At 35.6% G+C, this 18,747-nt stretch overlaps 1 protein-coding gene across 16 annotated transcripts in view; it reads left to right on the forward strand.

Annotated features, from left to right (window-relative positions):
• The window catches only part of CLASP1 (cytoplasmic linker associated protein 1), a 238,772-nt gene that overhangs the window by 193,371 nt on the left and 26,654 nt on the right, over window positions 1-18,747 (forward strand). For 10 of the 16 annotated variants that reach the window (XM_087920438.1, XM_087920446.1, XM_087920444.1 and 7 more), the window contains 8 exons: window positions 126-149; window positions 2,233-2,477; window positions 4,750-4,813; window positions 5,494-5,657; window positions 6,225-6,303; window positions 6,560-6,703; window positions 12,462-12,605; window positions 14,079-14,185. In XM_087920438.1, coding sequence (XP_087776564.1) covers window positions 126-149; window positions 2,233-2,477; window positions 4,750-4,813; window positions 5,494-5,657; window positions 6,225-6,303; window positions 6,560-6,703; window positions 12,462-12,605; window positions 14,079-14,185 — 971 coding nt within the window. Of the gene's footprint in view, window positions 1-125; window positions 150-2,232; window positions 2,478-4,749; window positions 4,814-5,493; window positions 5,658-6,224; window positions 6,304-6,559; window positions 6,704-10,289; window positions 10,386-12,461; window positions 12,606-14,078; window positions 14,186-18,747 lie in introns of all 16 variants that reach the window. The other 6 variants (XM_087920440.1, XM_087920447.1, XM_087920451.1 and 3 more) reach the window with 2 other exon arrangements.

Raw genomic sequence — 18,747 nt, forward strand, 5'->3', positions numbered from 1 at the left:
TTGTATTTTTAATTTGCTAAGACTCATTTGCTGTATTTTTGTTGCAAAAAAAAAAATGCCTGCAGAAGCTTCTGACATAATTCTCTATGCTTTTTCCCCACCCTTCAATATTTTCCTGCATACAGCTCTTAGGAGACTCCAGAAGCAAGGTACTAGTGCCATCCTGACCTTTTTTTTTCTTCCCTGCCTCTTTCTTTCTTTTCTTCCCTCCCTCCCTCCCATTTTTTTTGCTTCCCCTGTTACAATATTATATGGGGCTGCAATTATGTTGATATCTTAATGTCCAAACCTTGCATCCTATCAAACTGCAGAGCTTTGGTGCCTTCAACTTGTTTAGTTTATCTGTGTATGCTAAAGTCAAGAAAACACAAATTCTGACACAAATTATATATAAGGCTGTGTTAGTAGCTATCCAGGGCTGCAAGTTGGACATGCCTGATATAGAAAATATACAGGAGGATAGAAATAGGCTTAGGAGGTTAATTTATATTCTGTGATGAAGAAATGTTAACTCCGGAAAAATATTAGACAACAAGTTCAAGTTCTCATTAGGACTATGCAAAGCCTTCAAGAGAAGAGCTACATAATAGGTGGGAGCAAATATGAAACAATGTGGCTATACATTTAAGACAGCTGGGAACAATTTATCAAGCAGTTGTGAAAAAGAAGACATAGCTATTTTACTGATTTGAAAAGAGGGGCTTTAAATCTGCTCTTTCATGTTATAATGCACCTCTTTTGCATAGAATTTGCATAGATCTTCATCATTTAAAACATGCCTTGAGGTCATGGGCATCTTTGTCTGGCACTCACCTGGATTTTTGTTCAGAATGAGCAGCAATTTAACATGATCAGAACGATTGTAGCTGAATTGTTTCATTTGCAGATGTGGGATGCTTCGGGGGGGGGGGAGCAGGTTAGCGAGGGCCCTGGAAACCCAACTGATGCATGGAGACTTGCCATGGGTCAGAAGCCTCCAGCCAGCTAGAGGGCCCACTAGTGCATAGAACCTGTGGGAGACTGGGAAGCCTCGGCCTTCTCCACACCTCACAATGCTTGGGAGGCCCAGTCTTTCTCCCTGCCCCACTATACCCAGGAGGCCAACGCCTGCTCCCCAGCCTGCACAAGTGGGAAAGCCCCAATAATGCACATAGATTGCTCTACTTACCTTTGCATTTTTCTGCACTACTGATAGATGCACCCAGCCAATGTGACATGCAGCCTTTCTACAGATGCCACCTCGTGCCATTCTGCAAGCAAGCATCAGCTCTCACAATCATTCAGAAGGCTAGAAAGAGTCTCACTCTGGCCTCCCAAAGGATCGTGCTAGCGAACACTTCTGTTGGAAAGACTATAAAGAGGCTCTTTTTAGTCTTCTGCACAGTCACATGAGCTAGCGCCATTCTCTTTCTACCCTAGGCTAGAAAGCTAATGAACATGATTATTTGGACAGCTAGAAAGAGCCTCTTTCTAGCTTTCTCAATGATCACCAGAGCTGGTGCTGTTATCGCATTAGCTTGGAAGGTTGCTTCTCCAAATCACACAATTTGACATCTGCTCTCAGAATAGCATGAGACAATCTCTCTGGGAAGGCTAGATGTTCCTGTCAGAAACTGCAGAAAAACTCAAATGTGAGTGGGACAAATTACATTTGCTGCTATCCCTGTAATAAATTGAGGCCTCCTGGGCATAGTAGGATGGCAAGAAGGTTCAGCCTCTAAGCCTGGAGTAGATTTGTGCACACTGATGAACCTGGTGGGCAGCTGAGATAGGGAACCCTTGTGGTCAGTCCAAGAGCCATGGTGGTGCAGTGATTAGAATGCAGTACTGCAAGCTACTTCTGCTGACTGCCAGCTGCCAGCAGTTTGAGTCCCACTGACTCAAGCTTGACTCAGCCTTCCATCCTTCTGAGGTCGGTAAAATGAGGACCCAGATTGTTGGGAGCAGTATGCTGACATTGTAAACCGCTTAGAGAGGACTGTAAAGCACCGTGAAGCAGTATATAAGTCTTAAGTGCTATTGCTTAGAGTGGGCAGATTGCCCCAGCTTAAGTTTTCCTTGTGAGGCCAATGGCTGTATCTTTGGGTAAGTCCCTTTGTTGAGCACTATCATAATTTAAAATGGTCCCTGAATGAATGGTTATTAAGCAAGAAACACCTTTACTTTAGATACTTTAGTGAAATTATTCAAATCTCCTAAATCCGATATTTATTCCCTCCCTCCTCCGACCAGAAAAAACCAGTGAGAAGAAGATATGAACCATATGGGATGTATTCTGATGATGATGCAAACAGTGATGCCTCCAGTGCTTGCTCAGAGCGGTCCTATGGTTCCCGCAATGGAGGCATCCCACACTACCTGCGACAGACGGAAGATGTAGCGGAGGTCTTAAACCACTGTGCTAGTTCCAATTGGTCTGAAAGGAAAGAGGGGTTAATTGGCTTGCAGAACCTATTGAAGAGCCAGAGGACATTAAGGTGAGTGCATGTTTAATTAGTAATTGTTTGTATTCTTTTTACCTGTTCTTTATCAAGTCTTTAAAACAGTTCCGTAAATTATGAAATGTTTATGTTTCTTCTAAATTATCAATATTTTAATATTAATAATCTTAATTGTAAGGTGTATTTTAGATAGCATTTTAATGATGGGATTGTATTTTTTCTTACTATAAACCATTATTGTTTTTCTTTTAATTCAGCGTATAATTATGATGAACAATTGGAGTTAATATCTTTGCAGAATAGCTTTTCTACTTAGCAATAGGGATATTGTAGGTATTCAAAGCTGTTCATATGGAATGTGTTTTGGAGTCTTTTCATCTTCTTTTTACCTTGAATAAATCAAGAAAATTGAAGACTTTGAAAAAGTTGAGCAGTGACTTAGAACATACTTTTTAATGCTGTAATTCTATCCTCTTTATTAAATGCAAGTAGTCCTCGATCTACAACAGTTTCATGTAGTGACCATTCAAAGTTACAACAGCACCGAAAAAAAGGGACTTAGGACCATTTTTCACATGACCGTTGCAGCATCCCCATAGTCACATGATTTACATTCACATGTTTGACAACTGACTCACATTTATGACGGTTGGAGCATCTCAGGATCATGTAATCACATTCTGCAACTTTCCAATTAGCAAAATCAATGGGGAAACCAGATTCACTTAGCAATCGTGTTACTAAATTAACAACCACAGTGATTCACTTAACAAATGTGGCAAGAAAAGTGATAAAATGGGGCAGAACTCCCTTAACAAATTTATTATTTAGCAACATAAATTTAGGGGTCAATCGTGATCATATGTTGAGGACTACCTGTACAGAATTGAGCAATATATGGTTGGCAGTCTTGCATAACCATTTTTTTGGTCCAGAAACATATCACACATAGATGCTGAATACAGATCTCATGCTACTAAAGGTATTTATTTTGTGTAGTGTCTGGTGTAAGGTTCTGACCTAAAAACCAGGAGATTGTGAGTTCTTATCCCACCTTAGGCATGAAAGCTGACCGGTTGAGTTTGGGCTAGTCTGCAAGGCAGTTCAGTTCTTTACATTAATTAAAGCAGGGGTCACCACCTTTTGGACTTCAGGGTCCACCAAACTCATAATTTTAAATCCCAGGGACCACTAACCGGTTATATGGGCGTGGCCTAATTTGTGGGTGTAGCTTGGTGGTCATGTGATTGGCTGGGCATGGCTTGTTTGAAAATATTATAAATATTTATATAAATATTGAATTTTTTATAAAAAAGAGCAACTTTTACCCCCAGGCAAAGCAGGCAGGCAGATTGAGTTGCTCACAGAATCACAGATTCATTCAGAGATCTATCTATCTGCCATCGGCTAGCTCAGTCTGTCACATAAAATTTGCTTGCAATCAAACTCACAAAATTAACTCACAACACACCATGTATGTAAATATTGATTTTTTATTAAAAAAAGAGCAACTTTTACCCAGAATCAGGCAAAGCAGATAGGCAGATTGAGTTGCTCACAGAATCATTCAGTGATCTATCTATCTGCCATCGGTTACCTCAGTCTGTCACATAAAATTTGCTTGCCTTGAGTCTGCACTGAATAACCTTCAGTCCTAAGGGAGGTTGGGTTGTGCTTAAAAGCAGAGCCGAAGATCTAAAGTCTAACTAGAAAGCAAGAAATCCAACCATTTCCTGTTTCCTAGCTAATCTAAATCTCCTGGCATAGGAGAACAGCTGATTGTCGGAAAAAGGAAAAATAGCAATTTAGCAGGCAAGTTTACTGGGTAAGGAGTGAGTGGGTGGGGAGGGTTCCCGCAGGCCATGTGGGTGGTGCAGCCTTGTGTTTCTGCACAGCCTGAATTAATTGCTTTGGGGGGGGGTGCTCTGGAGATGAGATTTTTCTGCAGCCCACCAAAATTTTCTCAGGGCCCACTGGTTGGCGACCACTGAATTAAAGTACATTTTGGCAAGACAGCAAAATCAATAATGTTAAAAATTTATGATCACATTACTAGCTGTAGGGGGGAGATGCTGGCTGCGGTTTGGACATGCCTGATTTATATTATATTACAAATTAGAAACCTAAAGTATAGTCTCTTGACCTTACATTGAAGTCGCCTCATCTGTTGAGATTAGAATGGAGTTTCTGTACCCATTTGCTGCTTCGGAAATAAATCATGGGTTTTGTATGTAAATTTTTGTTGCTACATTTTACTCATTTCTAATGTTCTGCAATTATTTGGGGGTGTTTTTTTATTTGGGTTTAGCCGTGTGGAGTTGAAAAGGTTATGTGAAATCTTCACACGTATGTTTGCAGACCCCCACAGCAAGGTAAATTTTTAAATATATTCATCTTTTATGAACAATCCATAAATGTTGGAAGTTGGGTTATAAATAAAAGATTGAATCGAAATGATAATCATATTTCAATTTTTGTGCTAAATAGTTATTTAATCTTTGCAGTTATGTGTGGTGAATTACTGATATATTTTTAAATTCCATAAGTAAGTCATGCAAGTAGGATATTATCTAGAGCAGAACATTCCCTTTAAATGTAAGAAGATATATTATTTCAAAAACATTTATTGCCTCTAGAACTTAACAGTTGACCTTGCCTATTATAAAAATATTCTTTCATAAAGTTATCTTAAACTTTCTGTGAATGCAATTTATCTGAATGCAAGGGAAACTGCCTTAAAGCAATTTGCTTTTATTTTTTTTATATCAGTTTACTAATGAATGGTTTGTTTTGTTGCATGGCCTGTTTTGCGGTGGAATTCACAACAGAGAGTAAGTGTATTTTCCTTCCTCCTCACTCCCACCATGTAATCTCACTTCTTTTTATCTATTTAATATGAATCATCTAGTACATCCTGGTACTTCACAATATTAACATGGATGTCAAAATCCTCCCTATTAATGCAGGTTTTGTTTGCCTTTAGTTTTTATCATTTTTGTGTTAAATCACGATGTGAATCATGACTTCCCCTGTTATCTCTTTTAACTTAAAGGTTTTCAGCATGTTTCTTGAAACCTTGGTAGACTTCATCATTATTCACAAGGATGATTTGCAGGACTGGCTCTTTGTTCTTCTGACACAGTTACTGAAGAAGATGGGTGCTGACCTACTGGGATCAGTGCAGGCCAAAGTGCAGAAAGCTCTGGATGTAACAAGGTAGTGTGTCTGCCAAGTAACTGGGGATAACTTGCTGACATGTTTTTTTACATAATGCAAACTAGCTTTCTCAAACCTAGTGTTCTGCAGATACGATGGATTGCAGTATTCACCATCTCCAAATAGAATAGCTATTATTTAATGTCTCATAAATTGAATCTGTTAAGCCACAATCGTGAGCATCTGATACAACTATCCTGAGGGAAATCCTGAGGGAAAAATGTATTTCCTCATTTAAATCCCACATCAAAATTAGGCTTAACTAAGAATACATAAAAGTAAAGTCTGAAGTAAACCAAGTTCAAAACAGAGTATCTACTCTTGGATTGCTTCTGTTTACTGAGGCTTGGATCCTTTATCTGTCGTCCTTGTGGCTTAAGAAGATACCTAATTATTCAGAAAGTTGACTAAAGACTAGGGGTGTATTTATTTATTTTTATTTCTTAGACTGTGGCATGCAGCTGTTATATATTTAATTTTTCTCTGTCTGAGAAAAACACTGGTTATATTTAAATCTTGGAACTTGTTCTTATGCTTTCTCTCTTTCCTTTTCCCTTTCCACTGTAGAGATTCTTTTCCGTTTGACCAACAATTTAATATTTTGATGAGGTTTATCGTTGATCAGACCCAAACACCAAACCTTAAGGTAGGTTAAGGTGCTTGCAGTTTCATTGGGAAATGAATATGTCTGAGAGTAAAGTCAAGCAAAATGTTTAAATATAGATAACTGGGGCAAATGTATTTTTATTCCTTGGTTATATTTTAAGGGTTTTTGGAAGATCTAGAGATGGCTCTTTTGCAGCAAGCAATTGTTCATAAATATATTGGGCTTGAGAAAAGGTTTTGAGGTTTGAAATTTGTTGTATTATCTTTATTTACAAAACTTATTCTATTCACTTCAGGTAAAAGTGGCAATATTAAAATACATTGAATCCTTGGCTAGACAAATGGATCCTACAGATTTTGTAAACTCCAGTGAGGCTAAACTTGCAGTTTCTAGGATTATTACCTGGACAACAGAACCAAAGAGCTCAGATGTAAGAAAGGTGAGTCAAAGCAATGGGAGGCAATAATTGGTGGAACTTTTGTAAATTTGTTAAAAAAAATAAATTATATCAGAGCGATAAATTCATTCAGTGGGATTCAAAATGTGCTGGATGAAAATATTCCTTTCTTTGGTAGAAGCCATTTGCTCCAACAAATATTTCAATTACATTAGTGTAATAATTTGCATAGATTCCCTCTCTGCAGTCTTCTTTGTCATTCCTTTTCCCTTTTGGGGGGGGAGCATTGAGTAAATTTTCACATAGTGTGGAAGGGCATGCTAAAGAATGCAGAGTGAAACTTTCAGTTGGTGAAAGTATTTGAGTAGAACTCAGTTCAGGGAAGATTCATTCTCTGAAATAAGATTAGAGATGGATAACTTTTGTGGGCAAAAGCCTAGTTCAGAAAAATAATTAGGAGTCAAATTATGTTTTGGCTGAAAATAAAACCTGGACAAAGCACACCTTGTTTCTTTTGCTCTTCTCTCTATCATAGTCACAATTGAAAGATATTCTTTTATTCTCTGAAATTTTGCGTGTATTCCAAGTGTGCATGCAGATGCTCTCATGAAAGTAGAAATGCATATCATTCTTTCAAGAAAGGGTATTTCAAGCACACACAAAAAGGAAATTTCTTTCATGTCTATCCATGTATGCATTCAAATGCATCTTTATATATCTTTCCCATCCACACACTTTACTAGAACATGTAGAAAGCAAGGTTTCAGATGAGCAGTAGTAGGATGGAGAGGATTCGCTGGCCACGAATTCCAACAAGTGGCTTAAATAAATAAATAAAACGTTTTGTAGATCAAGAAAAACTTTTCCTAATATAACAAGGTAAGAATTCTGTGGAAGGGGTGGTAGTAACCCTGTGCAGATATGACAGTGCCCCTCATAGCACTTTTACTAAAACCATGTAGTACTGCATCACTCTAGTTCTATTCAGTGCAGCCCTTGTGCCATCATTTTATTTGGTAACAATAGTTTCTGCAAATTGACCTGCCTCAGTTCCGAAGTAGAGAACTGAATGACTGTGAGATGATTCACAGTGCTGAGACTACAATAAATCTCTGTGAAGCAAAGCATGTACCTCATCAGAGCAAATCTTCCAAAATCATATATACACATACACAGTGAGAAGTAGAGGAATCAATTACCGGTGAGTTTCTCAGTCAGTTTTTCCATTTACTTACTACTTCCTCTGTGAGGAAAAGTTAATAATACTGGTATCAAGTTTCAAATTTGCTTTCTTTCCATCAACATTCATGTTAATGTGGTCCGTGAGGTTCCCAGCTGTGCTGTGAGGAGCCATCTTGTCATGCATGCCCAAAAGAACATCACCTTGGAAACTTTTTAGAGTAAGTCAACAATTCTCTAAAAGGATGCAAATGACCAGCTGTCTTCAAGAAATATAAATCCTTCTATTCCCCACCGTTCTGTCGGAGCTGAAGAAGCTTCTTGGATAAGAAGTGAAACATCTTCAAAGGAAAAGAAAAAACAAAAAAGTCCAGTTGCCTCCTGAAAAAGCACCTTTGGGACAACTACGACCTGGATAACTGAGAATCTCTACAGATTTTTAGAGTAAGATTAAACTATGCAGAAGGAAATATGAACTTGTGATGTTGAAGAGGAGAAGACAGATCATAGGAAGCCCATTGAAATTGAAAGATGAAACTGATCAGAAAAATTGGTAGAAATGAAATGAATCTTGCCAAAAGATAAGGCGTATAATGATTAAATGGCAGAGGATTAATTATATAGCTTTCTAAATAACCATTTTGGAATGAGAACTACTGCATTGAATTTGTTGAGAGTAAAACCATAACATTAACAATTGTTTACCGTGAAACAAAGCATCATTAAATAGACAATAAGGCGTTCGATACTTCTTCAATGTAACAATATCACTAATGGGTTCAGTGCACAAAAAAAGAGAGAAATAATTAACATTGGGGTTTATGCGCTCTTCTTTTATTCCTTCTTTTCTACAAATTTTCTTTATGCTAATCATGATGCCGAAGGATACATACAATGATTCTTGGAGTGGATATTGCTGATATAGATGTCTTGTGACCATATTTTATAAAGCTATTTCTTAGCCAGATTACTTGAACAATCCTATTATTATTTAAAGACAGTTTAGATCTGGAGATAGACTAGAATTACCTCAAGCAATCAACAAGAGGACATATGTAAAAAGATTTGTATGATTTCTTTTTTTTTCAAGGTAAAAATATAGAAATTTATGTAAGCATTAACAATATGAAAAAAAAATAATAAGAAATTATTCATTGTTCATCTAATGCTGGAGGGCAAAAAGTATGACCTGTGAGCTGCATGCTGTCCACCACTACTGGGTTTATTGGGTCCTTCATGATAGTGATGATAGTCAGAGAAAATCTTTACTATACACAGTAAATCAGGATAGAGGCTAATTCTGTCCCACCGTATTGATAGAGACGATGGGAAAAGTTAGTTAACATGGGAAAAGATCTTTTTTCCAAACCTTTATTCCAGGTTCCAGAATAAGTTCTGTCGAAAGCAACTTCCAGTGCTTTTTACAGAGAAAAACAGTATAATGACATCTTTTAAATAAAACAGTTAGGTGTTTTCCTCATTGTTAGGTAAGCAAATGCCTACTGTGTTGATGACTGTTAAGAGCCCACTTTTAAAACACTATCATCATCACCACCAAAATTAAAACATTCTCATCAGTATTTTAACATGCCAATATCACCTAGAATTTTAATCTTTGTTCACACGTCAATCGTCATTTTAAAAACCATTTTTAATTTCTCACAGTATAGTTTACAAAAATAGGTTGAATGTTGCTCAACAGTAAGGAGACCAAAAAAAATTACTTTCGCGAACAATGCATCATTGTTAGTGCTATTGCAGTGAAAGGCTTCCTAATTTGCTGCTTTGTAGATTTGCTGTTACTTGACTGCATCAGGCTTTAACCGTATGCACATATCTGCTTAGAAGCACGTGATAGCAAAAAGATGAGACCAACTTCTGATGGTTCACTTAGACCAGGGGTGTCAAACTTGTGTCATCATGTTGTCATCACGTGACATATCACAACGTTTTTCCCCTTCGCTAAACCCGGGGGTGGGCCTGGCCAGCACGTGACTCATCTGGCCCACTGGTCATAAGTTTGACATCCCTGACTTAGACACAGTTGCACTTGTGTCATAAGTATAATGTTGGAGGTAGAACTGGCTGGCCTCAGGTTGTAAGTTTTGCTTATCTGTTTTCAAAAAGGCTGAGTAAGAAAATAAATAACTAAAAATAACGTTACAGCTGTTGAATGCTGTATGAGTAACAGAGGAATTGTAAAAATTTACATCTACAAATTGTAAATGACATTAAAGTACAGGTCGGGAAAAAATAAAAGGTACAAATCTTAACAATGGCCATCCACTTTCATTTTTGTGACATTAGTTCCATGTTGAAAGAGCATCTCTGCTTTATAAGTGCAACTTCTGCAAGAAACTAAACATTATAAACGTTTCTGCAACGGTCAGTGAAAATCTTGTGCTTGGTTCTAATAAATAATATTCCATTTCCTATTTGTTGAACTCAGACCATGCATAGTTGGGTAGGTGAGGATATGCCAGCTAAACCAGCAGCAGCCTCGTCAGGTCCTGGTGAAGGAAACTTGGAAGAAAAGTGTAAACAGGTAGACTAAAAGTAGCATACACTAATCATAAGATATTAGTCTGTGTTTGCAATCCAAAATTCTAATCAAGTTTAGATTTGTGGGGAAAAAGGATGGGGAAGGATTTTCTTTAAAAAATGGAGTGGTGTGTGTTAACCTCACATGTGTTTCTTTCACTCTGGTTTGAATTACATTAAATGAGGTATCTGAGGTATCTGCAGCTAGTTGCAGTCTTTTATGAGTTCACATCTCAAAGTGGATGGAAAACGGCTGAAAGCAATTTAATATTGCATGCCTGCTGGTCTATTAACATGCAACATGCCTGTCCTTGCCTAACACAGCTTTTCTCTGTTACAGGACACAAAGGCAGTGGACCTTTATTTATACACAATGACAACTTGGGTTTTGCCAAAGTGCTTATACACCCTTTTACTTTGGCATTTGTAGAATGTCATTTACAGTCACCTCTTTTGTTGATAACTTTTTGGATTTTAATAGATGTTATTTCTGAGGGAAAATTTCTAAGGGAAACAAAAGTGTAACAGCAACTGGCAGAATCAGTTTAAGAACCAATAAGTCAGCTGAAAAAGTACAAAGGATAGTATAAAAAGTATAAAGGAACTATGGATGCACTGTAGCCCAAATTGAACCAGCTTGATTTGGGAAGGTACAAAATAGAACTATATACACAGAATTGGATCTTTTGCTTGGTTGCTGTACTGACTTGCATGTAAAAGTCCCTAACTAAACTAAAATTCCCATGCTCGAATCTGCATGATTTTTCTGATTGTTCATATAGCTATTTTTCTTCATTTTGTTATCCGTTCTTTTCTTGGACTTGACTTGAAATAATATTTTCTGTTCAAAGAATGTTCTTTTAATGAATGTTCCCACATTTCTGTAGGGCAGGATGAGTACGACAATATGTGGCTTATTTTTCACTTTCTGAGTTCTACTGCAAAGAGATTTCCCATCTAGTTAGAAGTATACTGATTTAAGGAAGAAGGAGAGGCCAGCTGGAACTGTATAATGTTCTTCACTTAACAATATTTAATTTTGAAGGAACAGTGCTTATTCTAATGGAAAGGATAATAGATCAAAGACTGAATTTCAGTCATAATTGATAGATTAAACCTCACACAACCTCTTTAGCCTCTAACAAGTCATAATGAATTTTTTTTTCCAAGGCAAACATTACAAGAAAGCACACAGAAACTGAATGAAACTTAGTCATACTTTTTCTTAGTGACTTTTTCTTATCCTGCCAGAGTTTATTATTAGGCAAATGTTATCAACTGAAAAATATACATATAGAAAGACAAAAATTACAACTGCGGCTTAATATTTGAAATTATAAGTTAATAATGCAACACTATAAGTTTATTAAGAGCCAGTTTGGTATAGTGATTAAGTTACCAGACTAGAAATCAGGAGACTGAGTTCTAGTCTCACTTTAAAAATAGGTAGAAAAATAGGAATAGATGGACACACACACATACATATATATGGGGGAGGGCATTTTCTGCAGGTACTAGCTTGTACTGGAATAGCTAATGGATTTATAACAGTTAATTGACTTATTGAATAGTTGAGATCAGTTATTTAAGTTCATGAATGAATGCACATTATTAATGAATCATGTATCACCAGTTCTGTTGAAGTATGAAGTATATAATGTGGAAGTCTGGACTCAGTTTGTTAACAGGGTAATTTAATTTTCAAAGCTGTTTTAGCACAGTGTGTTTTTATATTTTAATAAAAAAAACTTTGAACTTGTACTTATTTGATACAGAACAGTGAATTATATGTACTTTATGTTGGACTCATATGTAGGTTTGTATTCTTAATTTGCACTTTACAGAAAATGCAACGGGACATTTCATTAGATGTGAGCTTTGTTTCTTTTCTTTTTTTTACTGTATTGATTGATTGATTTCAGCAGCACTTCCCTGTTGTGTATTTGGAATGTGTGATGTTACGGGTATGATGAATATACTTAACTACAATCTGGATATTGTGATACGTCCCAGTAACATTTAACAACTTTTTTTAAAAAACCGCTGTGATTCTGACTTTCTTCTTCTTTTTACTTCCTAGGCAGCACAAATAGTCCTGATCTCTCTGTTTGAACTGAACACTCCTGAGTTTACCATGTTACTTGGTGCCTTGCCAAAAACATTCCAGGATGGTGCTACCAGACTATTACATAACCACCTTAAGAACTCCAGCAATACTAGTGTGGTAAGATAACAATTTTTTTCTGTAAGAAATAAACAGCAAAAACAAACATTTCTAAAGACGGTAATGTCTGGATTACCAGTTAATTTTGGCAGAGTCATACAAATCTGCAGTTCTGGCTTTACAGAGTAGAAGAGATACAGCATTTAATAAAAGAGGTGCCATTATTCTGAATGAATCCGAAGGATGTATGTCTTTTTTTAATCCTCCGCTCTAAGTTCAAGAATCCTGTACTTTTATATGAAACTTGGCATTGCCTTGAATGTAGTGGATTGTGTGCAATATTGTACCCATAAGGTTCACATAACCTTGGACTCTCATTATCCTGCCAAATTCTAGGGGCATATTTTTGCTGCAATTGTAAAGGTTTTTGACTGTTTTGAAGACTTTCAAGAAATTATGCTTTAAAATAATCATGCCACTAGCCTGCATTGTTTGCTTTATCTGCATATTAGTTAAGATTCCATGGTGCTAAGTGTGGGTCTTGGCAAAAGAAGAGGGAAAAGGAAAGATCAGAAAGTAGAGATCCAGTGTCTTAAAGTTAAGAAAATATGATTTGTTTATTAAGCTCAGATAGGCACTTTAGTGGCTAATATAGGAGGAGGAAAATGTGCTGGATATGTTCACTGCCTTGAGTTATCTGTAAAAATAATAAAGGTGGGGAATAAAAAAATAAAATACCCTGTTTCCAGGGATGTGGTTCAATAATGTCTGCAGCACACTATGGTGATGCCAAAATGATGACATATTCAGTGATGCCATTAGTACAAACTTTCTGTGTTTGTATCTGATGCAGTTAGATATGGTGATAGTATGTGATGTCATGATGCATGTATCATCTTTTGCTCTCCTGAGGATAACCAGGAAGGGGTGGAGCATTGGGAACCAATATACAAAATATTTAGAAGAAATCCAAACCAGAAAATCCAAAAATGTTGCTGCCACTGAAGTGCTCTCACTTTTGAAGCTGCAGCTGGGAAGAATAGAATATACATCAGGCTGCATGGAAGAAGGAAAAGGGAGATCTCACTTTCACCTACCCTACTGAACCCTGAGCGCTCTTAATACACTTATAGACAAACAGCTAACATATCCAACCAAGACCTCTTACTTTGCAGTGTTTCTTGAAAATATGAGATTTCAAGAAGTCCCAAAGCCTTTCATTCTAAAATATTGCTAAGGCTTCAATGTGAAGAAAGGAAGTGGGGGAAATTCAGGCCTCCCTATAGTAACCCTTTTGCTTCTGTCAGATCGATAATGTGAATATTGATAAGCATCTTGTCTTATTTACCTTATAATATAAGAAGGCAATAGTGGGCAACTTCCAACTCTAGAAAATTCTTATTGAATAATTTGAAAGCTAGGAAGCAATTGATACTTGGTTAATAGTCAGTTAGTAAAGTTCCCATATTTTATTTTACTTTTCCCTGTAATGTATGTTACATTATGTCATTTCTTCTCTTTTTTGTGTATTAGGGTTCCCCTAGTAATACTGTTGGCCGAACCCCTTCACGTCATCCTAGCAGCAGAACCAGCCCCTTAACTTCACCTACCAATTGTTCTCATGGAGGATTATCACCCAGGTAACACTAGCTTAATTAAAGTATGATTCCAATCTATAAAAGCTTTCTATTTAAAATATGTGGCTAAAAACTCAATATAGATGCATATATAATAGACACTTGTTCAATTCTGAAAATAGAGGAAGAAATTTTTTGCTTCTCTTAAGGAAAAAAATTATACTGCATTTTCTTTAATAATAGTCTTTGTAAAAATATTAAATTTTACAGGTAATGTCAAAAAGCTATGACATCTACCTTTTTGTCCTGCAAACATATAAATGTAGATATATTCAAGTGAACATGTATTATATTCATTTAAAGAAATTTGTTTTACATTTGTCTTCATTTCCTTGACATTCATATTTAAAGAACTAAAAAAGGAGAGAAGAAACTTTGAGAAAGCTTTATCAATAAACTGGAAAATATGATTTTAGTTTCACTTATTTGTAGTGTCCTTAAAATGTGCTGCCAAGAAAATCAAGAAAAATAATTTTCTGCCTAAAATGACTGTATAATGATTGTGGTGATATAATATTAAAAATATAGTTGGTTAACATGCCAAAGTTTTTTCTGGCTTCTGGTAGGAGCTGAGTCTGGATGTATTAACTACATGTAGTAATAAAAAATATTTTGAAAGGATGGTGACCATAAAATTTGAGATAGCAGTGTATATGTGCAATACATACATATTTTAATTCAGAATCATTTTCTTCCAAAAGATAGTGTGAATAGACTTGCTAAAAGGAGTAACTACATGCCTGTTCCCAGAATTTCTTTGGTGGAGACACACACCAGAGAAGGAAGTGGCACTTTCATCTATTTTGTCTCATAAATATAAATGGAAATATCTGCACCTGTTTAGTAACATTTTTGTACTGATGGAAATACTACAAGAAAGTTACTGATTTTTTATTGTGAAGTGATTTAACCATTAGCATCCTGTCCACAAACTATCAATTTTGAAGTAACCATTTTCTATTGATCCTAGTACTTAGGATACCAGCTTCTGTCATATTATGTTGATTCAACATGTTGTTCTGAAATGCAGTCCATACTAGAAGTCTCTGCTGAACATTATTGTCTCAGAACATTATTTTCAGTTGAGTCAAGTCTTTATAAATATTGAAAATATTAAGTTTCAACTTGTGAAGTGGAATTTGGCACATTAGCAGGCTTGCTACTCCAAGCAACTCAAGAACTTTGATCAAAATAAATAGGATTAACAAAAGGTGTCTTTGCTTCCTAAGCATTTACTGTATTTACACCTGACTTTCTACTTGAAAAATTAATTGCAAGCAAAATTCCTACTGGTTTTTTTCCCCAAAAAGTTTTTAATTTTTTAATTTTTACACATCTCTTTGCCTGGGCAACATGGTTCCAGATTATAACACTTGTACATAATCATACTTTCATTTCCACCAATCTTATATGATGTCATCTCATCTCATTATCCATTTCACTCTTCTTTAAATAAATTTCCATTTCATATTTCAATTCATTAATTCAATATCATTTCATCCAAATATAGATTCCCAGTTCTTTATCCCCTATTATTTCCATTTTCAGCTTACCACCTATTTTATTTAACATTACACATCATTATTATCCTTAATTTTCCCTAAGCCAATTATATAATAAACAATCTAAAAAAAAAACCCAATATATTTAGGATCCACATGGTATATCCCCTCAATCTAATTTAATAATTCATTATTCAACTTTAAACACATTAAATAATCAACTGTATATTTAAAACATATATATTTTAAGATATCCCCCCCCTGAAATCAGTAAAATTTATCCAAAATTTATCTGTTTTAATACATTTCCATTCCTGTTTTAATCCTTCACTGTAAGAGGTTCACAACAGCATAATTCATATCTAGTTATATATATAGTTATATAATCCTAAAATAATTTCCAACAAGTTTTAAACTGAATGCCAATATACATTCCCATGCGGTATCCCCCTTATACAATCCCTAACCCTTATCTCTAAATCTCGAAACTTTATCATTCCTTTTAATTTTGGCTGTTTCTCTTTTCTAAGTTTCCCCGGTCTTCTTTTTTTCCTTCTAGTTTTATTTTTATTTCCCACTGCCTGTCAGCCATGTCAGCCCACCCCCTTTTCAATTATCTTTTTTGGGGTTTCTTATATATTCTTCTTTTTAGTCTTAAGTGTCTTATCTCTTTTATTTATTGTCTCTAATGTCTATGTCTCTGTTTTAAGTCCTTTTATGTCCTTTGACAATGGTCCTTTTGTTCTTCATGCTCGTCAAGGCTGTTATTTTCCTCTTTTAATTTGTCCTCTCTCCGCTACCTTTGTTCTTCCGCAAGCTGTAATGCTGTTACTTTACTCAGCATTAACTCCACCAATCTCATTCTTTAAACATCTTTCTCACAGTTTGGAGCTTCAACTTAAATTCTTTGCTTATTTCTTCCATTTCTTTGGTCTATTAAGTTATTTATTTTATTAAAAGTCAATTTTTTCTGTTATAGTCCTTGTCAAAAGTCTCTGTTTTAACTGTAACCCCCTCTTCTTCTTTTTTATAAAGCTTCCAGGGATCTTGTTATGTACAACCAGTAATTTTCCATAGAAACATAAAAGAAGGCAATCTTTAACCCTTAGGTGGTGCTCTATATCACTTGCTTAGAATTCTTTTATTTTTAATTCACTTTTCCATAATATTAATAGTAGGTTTAATCAATTCCAAATAAGTCCAGCATTTTATCCAATGCCTGATTAATGTCCAATTCTGTATGTTATTCCAAATTTACTTTCTAATTACATATAATTCTTTTATTTCTGATTTTTCTTTACCTTATACTTTCCTCTTATTTCTCATTCGCCGCAACCACTCTTCCAAACGAGGGCTCCTTCTTTCCACTTTTTCAGGGTTTTCAAAAAGAATGTTCAAAGTCTTTTATCCAGTTCCACACCGCCCACCACTTTCACTCTCCAGCACAAAACTTGTCTCCTAGCAGCTTCCCGTCTTCAGGGCAGCCATTAAAGACTGCCGCTTCTCCCTCTCTTCTAGGGGAGTTTGCCAAGCCAGGGAGGGGAGATGTGGCTCCCCTCGACCCAGCTGGCAGTCTCCCCCTCTTCCCCCCACTCCTATGAGGTGGGTTAGATGGATCCGGTCCTTTAAGGACCCCTCCAACAGGGTAAGCACAGATCAAAGCAGTGCACAATCGCAGTCTCTGATCCATCATCGAACAGAACGCCACCGGAACTCCTAAAATTCCTTCTGTTGATGGGATTTAGTCCTATGCACGTGGTCCCCAACATAGCATAGGGATCATCTATCTGTTTAGATTTTTTAAATTGAAAATAATGAATGAAAAGTGCATATCAGAGTCAATGTAAACTGTATTTTCAGCGGTATCTATAAGTGTTGCATAAAATGGCACATGGCCACAAACCAATATTTATTTCATCTTCTGTGAGTGTTGTGTGATTGGCTACATCCACTATGAACTATCATTTTGTGAAAATGCCCTTAACATTCATTGTCCCTATTATTAGTATTTACATACTATTTACATACTATTCCAAATGAAAGGTTCAGGACTTCTGGCATATGCATGTGGGAGTACAGCCTAAAGTTCCTTTAGTACATCTTATAATTATTCTGAATGCAGGTATAGGTTTTAAATACAAGGCATGCTTTAGTTAACGTGAGTTACCAACATGTGCATAATTTATACGAAAAATGCAAAAATTTATCCTGTACAAATATGACCTTGGTGGCGGTTTTTTTCCCTTGTTTGAAGATTTTTAAAATGTCTTGACATTTTCTTCTCTATAGTACTTTCCAGCTCTACGTGTATCATACAAACTATTCTGTCTGGCCATTTTAAGTTATTTTTGTTCCACTGAACTTATTCTTTGACAAAATCAGGACAGTTTTGTTCTAATTGTAGGGTCAGCTTTCCACAAGTCAAGAAATATGAATCTCTAGAGATTTTAAAGAATAATTATTATATGTGTATAAAATAAATGTGGTGTATATCTGCTTGTATAGACACACATTGTAAAGACACATATATAGATATATGTTATACTCTTGGGTTTATTTTCCTTTAGGAAAAAAATGTATATATATTTGATTTTATATTCTGTTTCTGAACAAGCTTCTTGCTCTAAGCTATTTATTTATTATATTTTTCTTCATTGTCAATATTTTTAGTTTTCAATCATATTTTGCTGTTTTTATTAAATTACTTTTTTTTCAAGCTTTAGCCTATAATGTTTGAGAAATGCTTCACTGACTTTTACATATTTCTTTGAACTGCCTTTTTATTTTATGCTTTTGTTCCTGCTTTTCGGAAATGTTGGAACAAAAAAACATCCTTCGGAATTTAAACAATTTATAAATATGAGTAATCTTTTGACTCGATGGAACATAATAGTGAAATGAAACGAATCTCTTTCATTGCATCTGAGATGCATTTGGAGTTCAAACTAACATTTTAAAAGAATTAACCAGCAAATTGTATCTCTAGTTTGAAATGCTAAAATATTCCTTTTTTTTTTGTCAGAATGTTATACTTTGGAGTTACACACTTGCCAATTTGTTTGG

Source organism: Pseudonaja textilis, chromosome 1 (assembly GCF_049901715.1).
Source record: "Pseudonaja textilis isolate UNSWEBS1 chromosome 1, rPseTex1.2, whole genome shotgun sequence".
Classification (NCBI taxonomy): Eukaryota; Metazoa; Chordata; class Lepidosauria; order Squamata; family Elapidae; genus Pseudonaja; species Pseudonaja textilis.